Consider the following 15,019-nt stretch of genomic DNA (forward strand, 5'->3'; position numbering starts at 1 on the left):
ATAATATATGCGTTATAATCACGAGGCGGAAGATATAATGTATATAACAGAAAATTGCTATAGGTCCATATCTCGATCAAAGACATGTAGCTTTAAAAGATTTTTCGAGTTCGGTAACGACCCTCTCGCCGGGGCATTATTATAATAATTGTCACGAAGTGGCCAAACGAGAGGCAATGCTGCAAAGCTATACTCAATTGACGAAATACTAAGCTAAAGAAGAGAAAAAGGAAAGGAAGGCTTTGCCTGGCCTGGCCTGCAAGGCATTTAAGGTGCAAGGCTGCAAGGCTCGGTGGGGCAGGGCAGGTGAATGATAAGATAAGGTCAGGGTGCCAGTGCCAGTGCCATGACATCACCCCCCCCCCCGCAAAGAAGCTCGCGTTCCGAGTAAGCGAGCGCTGCTGTAAAAAAAAGAATTTGCTGCTTCGAAGACTTGAACTTGTGCCTTTCCGACATACTTTTCCTCCCAACTCCGACAAGTGTGCATCAACCTGCATCAACTTGCATAAGACTTGTTCTGACCTGCATAATCCTTCATCACTTTCCTCTGATCCGTGTCGAGCGACGCATGGCGGAAGCCCTCCTGACGAGCGGCTTGTTGTCATCCGGGTGTGGAGGGTCGAAGCGATCTTCTTCTGCCGCTTTCTTCCATTCCGCGAGCCTTTTCGGTGGACCTGGTCTATCGGCGTATTCGGCGTGATACTCTTGTAATTTCGATGCTGAATTCTTGAAGTTGCTCGCGTCGTACCACTCTGGATCAGGGTCCCAACCCCTCCATTGGACTTAATACTATAATCTACCGTAATACTTGCGGGAGGTGAGAATCCGATCGACTTCCCATTCTTCCTTGCCGTCAAGCTCGTTACTCCCCGGGTTCTCTGATTCTTGCCCAGGTAGTGGGTTGGCGGGGTCCTTTCGCAGCCGGTCTGCGTGGAACACGCGGGATCCGCGCCACGAGGCTGGAAGCTTTAGCTTGTAGGAGTGTCCCTCCATTTTCTCGATCTCGTAGGAGTTCCGTGTCATCGGGAAATCCAGTTTGTCGCTCGGGCGGTCCGTTGACCAGTTCCTCTTGATGATAAACACCTTGTCGTTAGGGTCTTCTTCGTTGACCTTGAAATCGGGGACTCGGCGTTTCTTGTTAGCCTGGACCGTTTGCCGCTGTTGCGCCTTTCCCATAAACTCGCGAGCTTTCGTTACCTAGGATTGCAGCAGTTTGGCGCGTTCCTGTGCCTCGCCGCGGTTCAGTCGTTCTCTGGCCTCCATGGGTTTCGAGAGGTCGGTGCGGGCTTCCCAGTCGAAGTGAGTGGGCATTGGGCAGCCCATGATAACTTCATGTGGCTCGCAGTTAATCGACTCGTGGGGAGAGGAGTTCTGAATCATGTCCATCGCTGGTATCGCGATCGACCAATTATCCTAGTGGTAATTCACGAATGGTCGTAGGCGCTGGTCGATGTACTCGTTTATGATTTCGGCCTGCCCGGCGGTCTGGGAGTGTCCCGACGACGAGAGTTTCCACTTGACTCCGAGGATTCGCGACAGTTTATCCGCAAAGTCGGCCACGAACTGAGGGCCTCTGTCGCTGACGATCTCTTTTGGCACTCCGAATATACGGTAAGGTCCTTCGTAATACATCATCGCCGTATTTTTTGCTGTGGCACTTGTCGTGCACGGGGTTGACCACACAATCTTGCTCAGGCGGTCGATAGTAACCAATACGTTGTTATATCCCCGTTTGTCCATGGGCATACTCTTGAAGTCCATCACCAAGCACTGCCAAGGGCGCTCAGGAGGCGGCAGCGGGTGCAACAGACCGGGAGTCTTGTCCCGGGGGTTCTTGGCTGGGAAACAGTAGCAATTCGCAACGAACCTGTCGACGTCAGCTACCACTCCGGGCCACCAGTATCGGGCGGCCACCAGTCTCCTTGTCTTGTTCCTGCCAGGGTGAGCTGTTGATATCCGGGTGTGTACCTCACGCAGGATGGCGGTTCGCAAGTTGTCGTCTTCCGGGACCACCAACCTCCCTTTGTAGAGCAGTATCCCACCACTCGTCAGGGAGAACTCGCTCCTCGTTCCATCCGACGCTTTCTCCCTATACTCATCCAGACTCTCCGACGTCTTGTTCATCTCAATCAACTTGTCCACCAGCTCCAATCCTGACATCTCGGGTGCAGGTGCATCCTCATCCAGCACCATCAAGGGGAAGACCTCTCCTTCCCACACTTCTCCTTCCGCTATACCCTGGACATCCAACACAGCTACCACCTGCTCGTCACTCATATCTTCCTCTCTCATGGGTCGGAAGATCTGCATCGTTCTCTCCGCCTCCTTCTTGTCCTTCTGGGTCTTCAAGTCTTCGGACTTCCTGGACAACGCATCTGCCGCAGCGTTTGCGCTTCCCGGGCGGTACGTGATCGTGAAGTGATACTGGGCTAAGAAGTCGGCCTAAGTAGCTTGTCTCTGGTTGAGCGTCCTCTTGGTGCTGAAGTACTCTAAGGCTTGGTGATCTGTGACGACCAGGAATGGTTGGTCTCGAAGCCCGATCAGTTCAGCGCGGAAATGCATCATGGCGCGCACCACTGCCAGCATCTCCTTGTCGTGGATAGCGTAGTTGTGCTCAGCGCCTTGTATGGTTTCCGAAAAGAAGGCTACCGGGTGCTAGCCGTCGTCGTGTTCTTGTGCGAGCACTCCCGCTAACACGCCGTCAGATGCATCGGTTTCGATTCGTGTAGGAAGGGCGAAGTCGAAGTGTTTAAGTACCGGTGCCGACAACAACAACTGTTTCAGTTTATTAAAGGCTTGTTGTTGTTTACCCCCCCAAGAAAAGGGCTGATCCTTCTTCGTGAGCATCGTTAAAGGACGGGCGATTCTGCTGTATTCTGGTACGAACTTCCTGTAGAAGTTACAAAATCCTAAGAAGGATTGGACCCCTTTGACCGTGTGTGGCTCCTCCCACTGCTTAACGGCTTTAACCTTAGCTGGGTCTACCTCAATTCCGTCGACGCCTACGATAAAACCTAGGAACTTGGTCTTCGGGACGTGGAATTCGCACTTCTTGATGTCTGCATTTAAACCGGCCTCCCTTAAACGGGCCAAGACCTTCTTGACGTGCTCTATGTGCTCCTCCTCCGAGTTCGAGTAAATCAGGATATCGTCGATATACGCTGAGCAGAATACATCGAGGTAATTCAGCAACGTGTCGTTGATAAAACGCTGGAAGGTCGCCGGACCGTTGGTCACTCCAAAAGGCATCACCTTGTACTTGTACGTTCCCTGACGGACCTTGAATGCCGTCAGCTCTTCTGATTCTTGGTCCATCTTGATTCTGTGGAAAGCCGAGATGATATCGATCTTGGTGAAGATCTTCGCTTTCGTGACGCGCGACAGTGTTTCCTCGATTAAGGGAAGGGGGTATATATCCTTCTTTGTAAGGCTGTTTAGTTTCCTGTAATCCACGCACAGTCTTAATCCTCCGTTCGGCTTTTTTACAAAGATGACTGGTGCTGCCCAGGGGGCCACGCATGCCTCGATCCATCCTTTCTGAAGGTTCTCCAGGATATACTGTCGACAAGCTTCCAATTCTTCCGAGGACATCTTGTACAAGGGGTTGGACCCTATGTCTTCAGGTCTCTTACCCGGGGTAAGTTCGATCTTGTGGTCGTAGTTGCGAGAGGGTGGCAATCGGTCCGAGTCTTTCCTGCTAAACACATCTCGATACTCGTGATAGTGTGACGGGAGCACCGAATCAACCAGCGCTCTCAGACTCTCCTCATCTTCGGCCAGAGGGTCGTCTTCAGCTTCTCTCTTGCGGGCGATCTGTATGTACTTGTCGATTTCCATCAGGGTGATAACTCCCACCTCAGGGGTGTCAAGCTTCCCTGCGACCTTGAGGAAGGTTTCGGCTTCCAACACGGCAATATCGATGGTTCTGTCTTTGTACCAACCGACACAATCTCGCTTCAAGATGTAGGCGCCTTGGCCGTCGTACTTGATCCGGTCTCTCCGTTCTTTCTGCTTCTCGCGGGCCTTTCGCAGTTCCTCCAGGGACGGCAGAGGCTTCGGCTCGTACCCATTGAGGGCTCTTGTCATGTTGCGTTCTCCCCTCATGATGGCGTTGAGCAGGCCGGGGTGAGTATCGACCGTCTGGTCGGGGATTGCCCACCGCACATGTTTTTCTTCGGGGATGGGGGAACTGTCGGCTTCCGCTTCTTCCCACTTGCCATCCTCTTCATCGTAGAGCTCCTTTTCGTTTCGCTCAAGCTCCAGGATGCGCTCCTGAACCAGGAGCAGGGTAACGTCAACCTCCCTGGGCACGTTTGTTGCTTTGGGGAGGTAATACGGGTCGTCGGGGTCTTCATGCGCCTCGTCGCCCGGTGTGGCGGCCTCACCAGGAGCTGTGTCGAGGTCCTCCTCGAACACGATAGTACTCGATTTAGGGTGCATCCAAACAGACCACTCCTCGAGCTATATCTTGCCCAAGATAATGTCGGTGGGCATATCCAGTACCAGCAGGACCTGCTCCTTCATTATCTTTCCTTCTAAGAGTAAGTCTACCACGATGGCGACGTCTACCTTTTGTCTTCCTTTTCCTGAGTAGCCTCCCACTACCACGGGGGCGAAATCGCTCCTCTAAGGGACGCCCATCTTTTCGACCAATTGCTTCGTAAACTTTACACTTACAAAGCCATACCCATTAGCTCCCGTGTCCAACAGTGCGTCGTCTGTGTTAATCTGATGTCCATTATAAGCTACTGAGTAAGGGTATACTAAGGGGGAACCCCCGAAGAATTCTGCTATGGGAAACCCGTCACCAACATCCGTCCTGCCTAATAAACTGACCACTTCCTTAACCAACGCGAGTGACACTTCCCCTGGGGGGGAGACCTCTTTGCCCAGGACCCAGAGTCCCCTAAAACGGAGAGCAAATACGCTGGCGAGCCCATTTCTTGGTCCCTGTTTTGGTGGAGGATCGTCCCTGTAGGAGAGGGAGGCTCCAAATTTGGACTATAAGAGCGTCGCGTAAAGTTGTCGTTTTTGGAGAATGGCGAGCGTAGGGTGAGCGGTGGTGAGCTCAAGGTGAGCCGAGGGTGAAGCGAGCCTGATTTTGGGCTAACCAGGTTTGGACGAGACACAAAAGGTTTTAGAGACCGACTACCCAAGTAATCCCACTGAGCACACGAATACCGCAACAAGGCCGAAAGGCCGATTCCCAAACTCCCTGACTCCAGATCCTTCGAATAATCCCATTCCCAGACCTCCACTGATTTAAGGCCGAGGCAGTGGGCAGAGGTTATCGCCACGCTCTGGTGAGCTTAGGCCATACGGCTGAGTTAGGTGGGGAGCGTACCTTTATACATCTCCAAATATTATAGGTGATATTGTTTTCATATGAAGTTATTCCATCGGTGTCCTTCATATCACTAGCATAACGCTTCAATGAGGCAACACACCTCAACGGGCTCATGGGGAATTCCGTATATCGTTGTATCATTGCCAGACCCTTAACCCCTAACCCCAGTTCGAGAACTTTACAGGGATGCTGCCATAAAGTGTTGCAGCACCTTCACAAAAACCATGAATACCTGAGCTCCACCACGCTTTTGAAACCTTACTCTCCTCCTTTCATCATCAACACAAGCGCCACAAGCGCAGAAGCACTAGAAAAGTACCACCGTCCCCGTCCATCCTCCACAACGCGGTGATCACTTCAGCCACCTCATTGTCGCACACTCCGCTCTTATCACCTGTGCAGAATGTCATCACAGTCCCAGCCAAGCCCTCAGACCTTCGCCGACACTAGCGAAGGTCCGAAGGCTTCACAGACGCAATCAGATCCGTCTATTGTCCCGTACAATCCTGACTTGCGTAGCACGGCATCCCTTGCGCTCAGCCTGCCTTCGAGTACTCTCGCTCAGCTGTCTCCGAATTATACCGCTGGACAGCCTTTTGAAACACTGGAACACTACCATGAAAGATTAAAGGGGATACTTGGTAAGCTCAAGCCTGGAACACTAGGGCTGGTGGAGACCGTGATAAAGCGGTTGCCACACGAAGAGAGGACTGGCCCTCTGCGTAGCACGAGCAGTGATCCCGCTGTTTCGACCAGCGCTGTGCAACGCCTCGGTATCCGTACCCGGATGGAAACAAAGCCGGAAGTGAGTCAGCACAATAACGGTGAGTATGCCTTCCGGGATAGTCTAGGTATTCTTGGTATTAAATGCTAATCAGTACCGCCAGGAGAGGGTGTTGCGGTTGCAAATCCGACAGAAAGGAACGGCAATTCAGGGCCGGCGCAGCCAAAACCTAAGAATACCGGTGCCTATCGAACGTTGCGATCTCGCCAGCAGCGGGACTCATCCGACATTCACGTTGCCAAAGGCTTATCCCATCAACCCAAGTCCCACACGTCTACTAAACGCAAAGGAAACTTAAGGGTCTCGAACGCTCCAAAACGATGCAAGGTTAGCTGTTATTGGGAATGCGAGCTAGGCGAGGTTGACCTGAAACCCACTGGTGAACTGAGTATCATGGTCCATTGGGCCCCATCATTGGTTACAATTGATGATCTATCCCCCGATCTAATTCCAGATCTTCAGTGCGTTGTAAGCCAGAAGTATGGTCCTGAAGAATGGAAAAGACAGAGCGCAAAGTTGGTAAAGGGAGGCAACTGAGGGAGTTTTTTATTAGCTTTTTTACGCAGAAGGGTTTTTTATTTAACCATATATTTCTTAGCTTCATATTATAGAAAATACTATTTACTATCGAACGCATCAAACTACTACAAAATTGCAACGAATCGAAGACAAAAGAAGGAAAATACAAAGAGAATCATCAATAAGTCTACACACCCCCGAAACACTTATTATTTAGCTTTTCTCCGTCCGGAGCTTTCCTTATGCCCTTTCACAAGGTTACGTCGCTGTGACCTCTTCTTCGGTCGCTTCTCTTCCTCGCTACTCTCTAACTCCGAGTCAACCTCTTCTCTCGCTGATTCCCCGTCGTCTTCGTTCTGAACACCGTCCTGTTCGTTCTCCTCGCTTTCGCTATCGTCATTCTGGCTGTCATGATGGGGCTTCCCCCTCTGTTTGCTAACTTTAGGCGCGCTCCCCTCATTACCGAGCGCCGTTTCGAAGGGATGTGTTAAGCCGATCTCGGTCTTGCGCGGTATAATAACGAGCATCGCAATTAATGCCCTCCACTTGGCCCCATCACTTTCGACTTGCCAAGGAGCCTTTCGCTCTTTGCACTGTGTGTATCGTTCCTTCTCTTCCCTAAGCATTTTCTAGGCGATTAAGAGCGACGTAATGCGGCTCTCGATATCGTTAAAGTATTTATTATTGATCTTATTAAACTGAGAAGCAATAGTCTTGGTTGCATCCTTTTCTGACTTGGCTAGATTCTGCAGGAAGGACAGCTCCTTTCCGGTAAATATTTGCTCGTTATTTTTTGAAGAGACTTTCTGAACCCATTCGTGGTACAGGAGGTTAGGGATAGATAGGAGCTGCGAAGAAAAAGGCACCTGCCATGTTAACGTAGTTTGGCTTGTCATTACGCCGGGGTATTGGTGAATAGAGAGTAGGAACTGGATGTTAATTAACTAGGTATATAGGATGGTGGAAGTAATCTTATACTTAATGAGGTTGTCTGCGCTTTTATATAACGAAGCTAGTATTAGTTTCAGAACCTCAGCTCTATTTTCCAAAATTAACTATTCTCAAAATAAAAGCTTAGTGAAAAGAAGTTTTATTTTCAGTTTAAGGTAGGGAATCGAAACTACAGGACTTTTATACTGAATTCTATATTTTATAACCTCCGTATATAGTAACACTTACTTTCTATACGAAGCAGATTAATCCTTTGATTCTCATCGCTATAAGCAAATAGATAAGATATTCACCTGTGTATACATGTAGGTTGGTCCATTTTGATAGAACTGAAGTACTGCTATGCCACGGTAGTCAGAAACTCTACCTAAAATAATCTCAAAGATCATATCTGGTTACTCTTGACGATGAGGAACGTAACCTCACTAAATTCTAATCCTCGCACGTGCTATAATGCTAAATGAGGTTGGGACACGCTATATAACCCAACACCGCTATACCCTTTAGGAACAGTAAATCTCCTAGCTTCTTGAAACCGTCTCATCAGGCGCAAACTCTACAAAACGATGGGCGAAGACGTCGTATGAATGCTCGATGGCGAGATGATTCTTGAAGGCGGTGACGCCACTGGTGTTTTTATGCCCACATGAAGGGCTCGGGCATCGGATGGCGGTAGCCTTATCATATCCGTGGAGATGATATCTCTCCACGTGGTTCCTGGCTTTGTACCTTGTGCTGAATGTTCTGTCGCTTTCTAGGTCCCAATAGCAGAAAAAGCAGTGCATGGTTCCACACGCTAATCTGACCTCCTGCAATACCCTGCCCGGGCTTATCTTATCAGTCAGGGGGGATGACTGAGGTTGGTTGTTCGTTTGTGTCGGCATTGGCTCTGAGAGCTCTGTGAGTCCACCCAAAAGGATCAATGCCTCTACCGTGCAGATACGAGCCTGAAGCCTTATAGTCTCAGAGCTTTCGCTTAGATCGTTACCCAGTAGCTGTATAACAATTTTCCGTTCGTTAAGAATGCATCCAGACAGGAGTTTGGTATTAAGTTCGGCTTCAAGTTGATTAAGGTACTCTGATTTCTTATTGCGGAGTTGGCGATCAATTTCCATGCTACTAACGTTATTAAAAAAGTTGTCCCGTGTTCTCTTTGCCGCCTTATTCCGTACGAGAACCCGTATTGCTCGGGCTTTCTTATTAATATCGTTAAACGTATAATATAGATCCGTCCCTGTTTCACGGGCCGCCTTTAGTGTACCAGACTCCGAAGTAACTGCGTTCTTAAATAGTTCTCGAAGCTACTCGAGTTTATTAAGCTAATGCTCCTTGGTAACGATCTTAAGGTCTTTAGGCGCCGCTGTCACTAGAGCCCGGGCATCTACAGAACGACTTAGGTGCGTAGCTATCCTTATAAATGCTAATTTCGAAGGTTTATTAATAAAGGCGGCGACAATATCTACCTGAACGGACTGGTTAATATATACCTGATATATACCTGCGTCTCGATGGTTTATCACTTATTATAGTTGGCCCTGAGTCGCCACACCTGCGATGGTCAGCGATCGGACTCGAGTGTAAGGTGAAGCGGTTCTAACCTTTAATGGCCTCTCCGGCTCCTCTTCGAAAAGCATATAGAGTAATAGCAGCCTTAAATCCTGTATGCTTCCCAAGCTCGCGAAGGTATTCCAAATAGGTGTAGTATCCAATTAGCTATACACATAAACTCGTTTCTAGACAATCGGAACCGGTATAGCGAAAAATTAGTATATTAAGAATGCTCTCCTTCCAGGATAAGTTTAAAGAACCGCGGTTAGAGGTGGTTCGGACGGAGTAAAGGTTTTCCACAGAGCTAAAATCATCCCTGAAGGCGTTGTCTAGAAAGCCGATTGTAATTATAAGGACGGTTGCGTTAAATATAAGGTTGTTAACCTTATATAAAATGAACTTCTTACTATATTATATTAGTATATCCTATATCTTTTTAAAAAACTATTACTCACGGGTTCGGATTTTTAGCCCAGCCTTTAGTATATCTCAGAGTAATCTACATGGTAATAAGGTCCTTGGGCCCTCCTGGATTTGGCAAGGTGAACAGCGAGACATCCCTATACGTAAGTGTTTTGAAACCCCCTCTTTGTTCGCCTTGTGAGAGCGAAGGGCTAGGCGGTTCTTGACCGATATAGTAAGTAGCAAGTCGGTCTGGATTTATTGCCTTGTGGGCGATTGTTGCAGGGCGTATTGCGGTGAAGAATGATATTTGTTGCATAAGCGCAACGTTTAGTCTCTGCCGTTCGCTCGGGTATTTGATCTCGGGGCTTCCCCAGTGTGTCTGCAACAGCCGAAAAACATCATCGAAACAGAGAACTGGCTTTTCCCGGCGTTCTAAATCAAGACTGTAATCCATAGAAAGGTTGTTGTCAATCCACTGCGAACTGATGTTAGTTCGTTTTATTTGGTCCGTTATGGGCCTCTCTTACAAGATGGAGCGCCTCGTATATCTCTGGACTTAGTGCCATCCCAACTGACTTCTCGTACATCATCTTAAATGCTCTCTTGTAGCCCAGTAATGTCGTCTATTTCTGGATTTTTGAAGTGTCACAGAGCCACGTGAAGAAAACCATGAAACTTTCTTTGGTACCAGTCATCAAAGCGTCGTGATCGCTCAGATTCATTTCTTTGCAATATCTTGTGTCTGTAAGTAGTGGACTCGTCAGGCTGGATATTTTGACATACCCTTTCCATTTTTTGGCCAAAACACTCATCTTCAGTTGCGTTGTCTCGGAATAGTTGCGTTTCGGCTTCCACTGCTGTAAGCCTCGCTAAAGTGCCTCATATTCACCTCTGCTCAAAGGCTTGCGTTCTGAATGTTTCGATAAGGTGCGGTCCTGAGTATAAGACCTCCGTATTGGAGTCATGTTGCCTGTAGTTCGCAGGATGTTATGTTCTGGAATTCTAGCTGGAGACGAGGAGCACACAATCTTATATTTCTCCAATGTGTCGCATGGTGTGAGAGGTCCTGGTTCTGCTGTGCCGCACTCCAGGCTAGCGAATGGCATATGCACGGACATAACCGCTCTTCAAACATGCTCACATGCCACCCAGCCTTGGCGAACATGAGTGGAGAATGCAACGATCATGAGAAACTCAGAGTGAATGTGCAGTCAAGTGTCAATAGACGTGTCATGGTAGATAGATAAGGTACCTTGTCCTGCCAGAGCTGGAAATAGAGTGTGTGCCGTAATGATTGCCGCCCGGTTCTATTTTCAACTTTTCATGTTTATTTTCTGTTGGCGCTTAGCGGCTAAGCAGGTATCGAGTGGTTGAGGGGAGTGGATGTAAAAAACCACAGGGCAATTTTCCTCAGTTTTCAGCAGATATTTCTGCCAGAATCGGCATCACATTTCCCTTGAATTGATTGTCTGGATGTTCACTGGATGGTGGCCGTCGGTGGTTTGATTGTGAGCCAGATAATAACACAACCCGGAATCCAATTCCTCACAGCTGTTGTCTACGGGGTACTATGCGATGAGAATAGCTGCAATGATGCCAATCACGATTAAACATTTGATGCGAGTTTATTGAAACCTCAAATATCTCGGCGAAGATCGATGCTTACACAACGCTATCTCCTGGATCCAAATTTCTCCATACTGGTTTCAAGGAGCTCTTGCACTTCGTTTTCTTCCAGGACATGTTCCGGTCCCGTAATATCTATCGCATTATCCATCGCCACGCAGTTTCCTGCTTTAACACTCTCCAGACTTAAAAGAGTCAGAACGCACCACGAGGCCCAAACATCTCTGGGCAGAGATACAGGGTATTGTCCATCTTTCCCCCAGCGCGCTGCTTTAGACTGACCCAGGCATGTATACCCCGCCCGTCACTCAAAGGCCTTCGCTGGGCAGCAGCCAGCACCATGGCATATCTCTCCCTCGCCGCGACCGATGCGCCTACATCGATCAAATATCCATCGACCCTTCTCTTTACCTCAGCATCATCCGCCGCATAAGCATCGACAGGGAAGTGCACTGTTCCTACCGGTCGTTCACCAGTCTTTCCTGAGAAGGCAAAGCAGGAAAACAGAGACTTCCTTCGGTTCGAGCTGTTGTCCCGACCAAATTCATCCCCAGCCATGGCGGCAAAGAAGCGCTGAATTTCAAAGGCGTCGGCGTCAGGACAAATGCTGGCATGTTTCTGCGCGACTTCGGCCACGACGGCTCGGGACGTGGCATCGGCTCCGCCATGCGCAATGTACACCTTCACACGGGCCTCCTCGGTGTTGGACGCCAAGTCCAGCGAGAAATAAATCACATGGTCATTGGGACCAAGAAGCCCTTCTATCAACCGCCACCCCGTATCCAGGCCGAGCCGAGAGAAAGCCTCTCGGGCTGTTTGGGTAGCACTTTCTTTTCCCGCGGCACACGGGTCAAGGTAGATCTTCCATTGCGGTCCTTTGCTCGTCGACCAAGCACAGCTGTGCCAGGCTGCCAACTTCATTTCTCTGCGGGAGGATGGGGGTAAAAAGAGATCACGGATCGCGTCGAAGCGTTCGAGTGAGACAATGGAAGGATAGCTCTTCCCAATATCTTGGTTGGCGCGAAGTGCAGCCTCGACAAGATGTGCCCAGCTGTTCTCAAGAGGTTGGGCTTCGGTCAAGAAGCGCAACTCGGCTTTCCCGGTACCCTGATCGATGGAAACCGAGTATTCGACCGCGGATCCGTCGTTGCTGACGCTGGACGTCCACCGTGTCGTGTCGAGTTGTTTTGGAACCGCCGTCTTACCCCATTCACCAGTCACCAGGGCAAGGGCTTGGATCAACTCCTCCGCGGCGGCAGCGTCTTGTCCAGTTGCGGTGGAGAGATGCCTCAGCTGCCTGCTTGCTTCGCCGAGAAAGCTGTCATTGATAGCTTGATCTACGGCAACTGGCTTCAAGCCTGCTGAGAAGTGGCGAAGTTTCATGTGCTTGCCGCGAGTGATGACAGCATTGGGAACCGTGTGCCTTCGCTCATACAAGTCCTTGATAGCTGCCACAGTGTAGTCGATGTGCTCATCAGAATACACGTGACGTGGTACGGCAAAGCGGACGAGATTGGGAATCTTGGAACGCTCCTCGATCGGCTTGAGATCATACGCCCAACCGAATGGGCCGGCCTCGGCAGCACGGATGCCGTATTTCTTGATCAGCTCAATCGTGAAGCCAACGGCGGCAAAGTCCTCGAGCTTCCTGTTGCACCCGAAGAAGAATTGGTCCATGTCAAGGTAGACCGCGTGACCGCCAGGGGGAGACAGCACTGCGACGCCATTTGCCTGGAGCTTCTGGGCAAAGGATTGGACCTGTGTGATGCGGTGGCAAAGGTAGGCTTGGTCGGTGACTTGGTACAGACCAGCCGAGGCTGCCATGAGGTCACGGCCGCTCACTGAAGAGACAGCGTGTTAGTATCACTACCCGGAGACATAATGACAGATGCAACGTACTGCCGCCATAGGAGTCATTCCCATAACATAGGATCTGCCTCTCCTTAAGCAACATCCCAATGCCCTCGTATCTCTGTGCAAACAGACCTTGGTCACGGAAGCACAGCACACCGCCCATGTTCGCAAGCCCGTCCTTCTTCAAGCTGATGGTGAATCCCTCAGCATATGAAAACATCTCCTGAACGATGTCGGCAATGCTTTTGTCTGCATATCCATCTTCATATCTCTGGATGAAGTAGGCATTCTCCGCAAACCGACAAGCGTCCAGGAACAATGGTATCGAATGGAATTTGGCCAGAGAAGCGGCACCGCGAATATTCGCCATCGAAACAGGCTGTGCAGCGGCCCAGTTGTTTGTGATTGTCACCAAGATCATGCTGACCTTCCCGGGGTTCGCTTCCAGGTAGGCCTTGGTGGCGGCCAGGTCCAAATTCCCCTTGAAGTTGTTCTTGACACCAATCAAAGCCGATGGGAACGGATCCGTCAAGCCCGGCTGCGTGAAGGTCTGAAGGTTAAAGCCTGCAACAGCGGCGTTTGCCCCCGTGGTGTCAAAGAACCCGTTGCTGATGATGGCAGCGGGCTTGTCATGCTCAAGATGCGAGCCGTACCCTTCTGCAATCATGGCGCTCATGGTGGAGAAGAGGAGGGTTTCGGCGCAACGCCCCTGCGGCAGGATGAAGAAGTTGGGGCGCTCGAGCTGATGGCGGCCACCATTCACGAAGCCCCCTTTGGAGGATACGAGTAGCTTGGTCTGGTAAAACGCAACGTCGGTCTTACCTGCCAGCACCTTATCCATGACGTTGTGTCGATTGGTGCCACGCTCAAAGATATCGCGGAAGGCGTCCAGCAGGCAGTAATAACCCCAGTTACGACCGTAGCTTTCGTCTCCTCTCACCACTTCATCATCAGGTCAGTCACAGTGGCTTTGCCAGCTGTATTCGGAATGGGGGGATTCGCTTACAAGCTGCCCATTGGACATCAGTCATAGCCGAGGTGCCAGAGTCTGACAGAAAGTCACAAGTAAGGAGCCCAGCGGGGAAGGCAAAAACATTGTACTCAACATCCTCCAGAATCTTCTCACGTTCCTCTGCTGAGGCTGAGGGGAGAGATCTGACAACAAGGGCGGCATGTGCCGGTGGACGCGGGACAGAAGTCGCCATGGTGGCAGCAGCTTGGAAAGGCCTTGAACGGAACTGAAACGGCTACGTTGGACAACAGACTCACGACCGCCTTTTAAAATTTTTTTGACTGTGGTCTGGATTGTCTTCTCACTACTGCTATGCAAAGAGCCGTCATCTTCGGACTTTGCCCATCTCCAGTATACATCTGCTGCCATACAACGGGGCCATTTCGTGCGAGGCCGAGACGGCGGGATGTAGTATTGCTGACCGGCATCATCCTCAATTTCATCATAGCCTCAAAAGTCGGAGACGGCTCGGGAAGGCAAGACTAGGAGATAAAGCCAAAGCGGGACTAGAACCCGACAGGATACGAACCAGGACGGACTGATATTGCAAGCTGTATCTCCCAGCAAGAACCGTGCTTGGTTCTTGACATTTTACAGACGATAGGTTCTTGGGCCTGCATCTGTTGTGTTCCACAGGACTTCCCTATCAGGGATGTTTCCGACTGCCTGTGCTACGGGTATAAGCTGTTTTAGGTGTAGGCTGTACATCACAAGCCCGAAGAGATGCAGCTTTCTCACTCTCCTCGCATTTGTCACGCACCTCGGACGAACCTGAACACCGCGATCTTACCAACCGAGGGTGAATTTTCTAGCTTCAATTTCGTGATGGTTGTGTTGACCGCTTCTCTGTTGTGGTTAGGTTGTAACGCAATTGAGACATCTGCGTGGGAGCTGGACTCAAGAGACAATGCTGGGTTCCTCGAGGACTTATTGTCTAAGGTGCTTATCACGACTACTTACCCAAGGTTTGTAT

The 15,019-nt window shown here is 50.0% G+C and overlaps 1 protein-coding gene across 1 annotated transcript; it reads right to left on the minus strand.

Annotated features, from left to right (window-relative positions):
- Positions 1-11,375: 11,375 nt before the first annotated feature.
- PODANS_4_1090 (uncharacterized protein) lies at positions 11,376-13,875 on the minus strand (the record flags this gene model as incomplete). The annotated part of the gene is made up of 2 exons (XM_001903674.1): positions 11,376-13,021; positions 13,080-13,875. The coding sequence occupies 2 exons, from the start codon at positions 13,873-13,875 to the stop codon at positions 11,376-11,378; spliced, it is 2,442 nt and encodes an 813-aa protein (XP_001903709.1).
- Positions 13,876-15,019: the final 1,144 nt, after the last annotated feature.

This window comes from Podospora anserina, chromosome 4 (genome assembly GCF_000226545.1).
Source record: "Podospora anserina S mat+ genomic DNA chromosome 4, supercontig 1".
Taxonomy (NCBI): Eukaryota; Fungi; Ascomycota; class Sordariomycetes; order Sordariales; family Podosporaceae; genus Podospora; species Podospora anserina.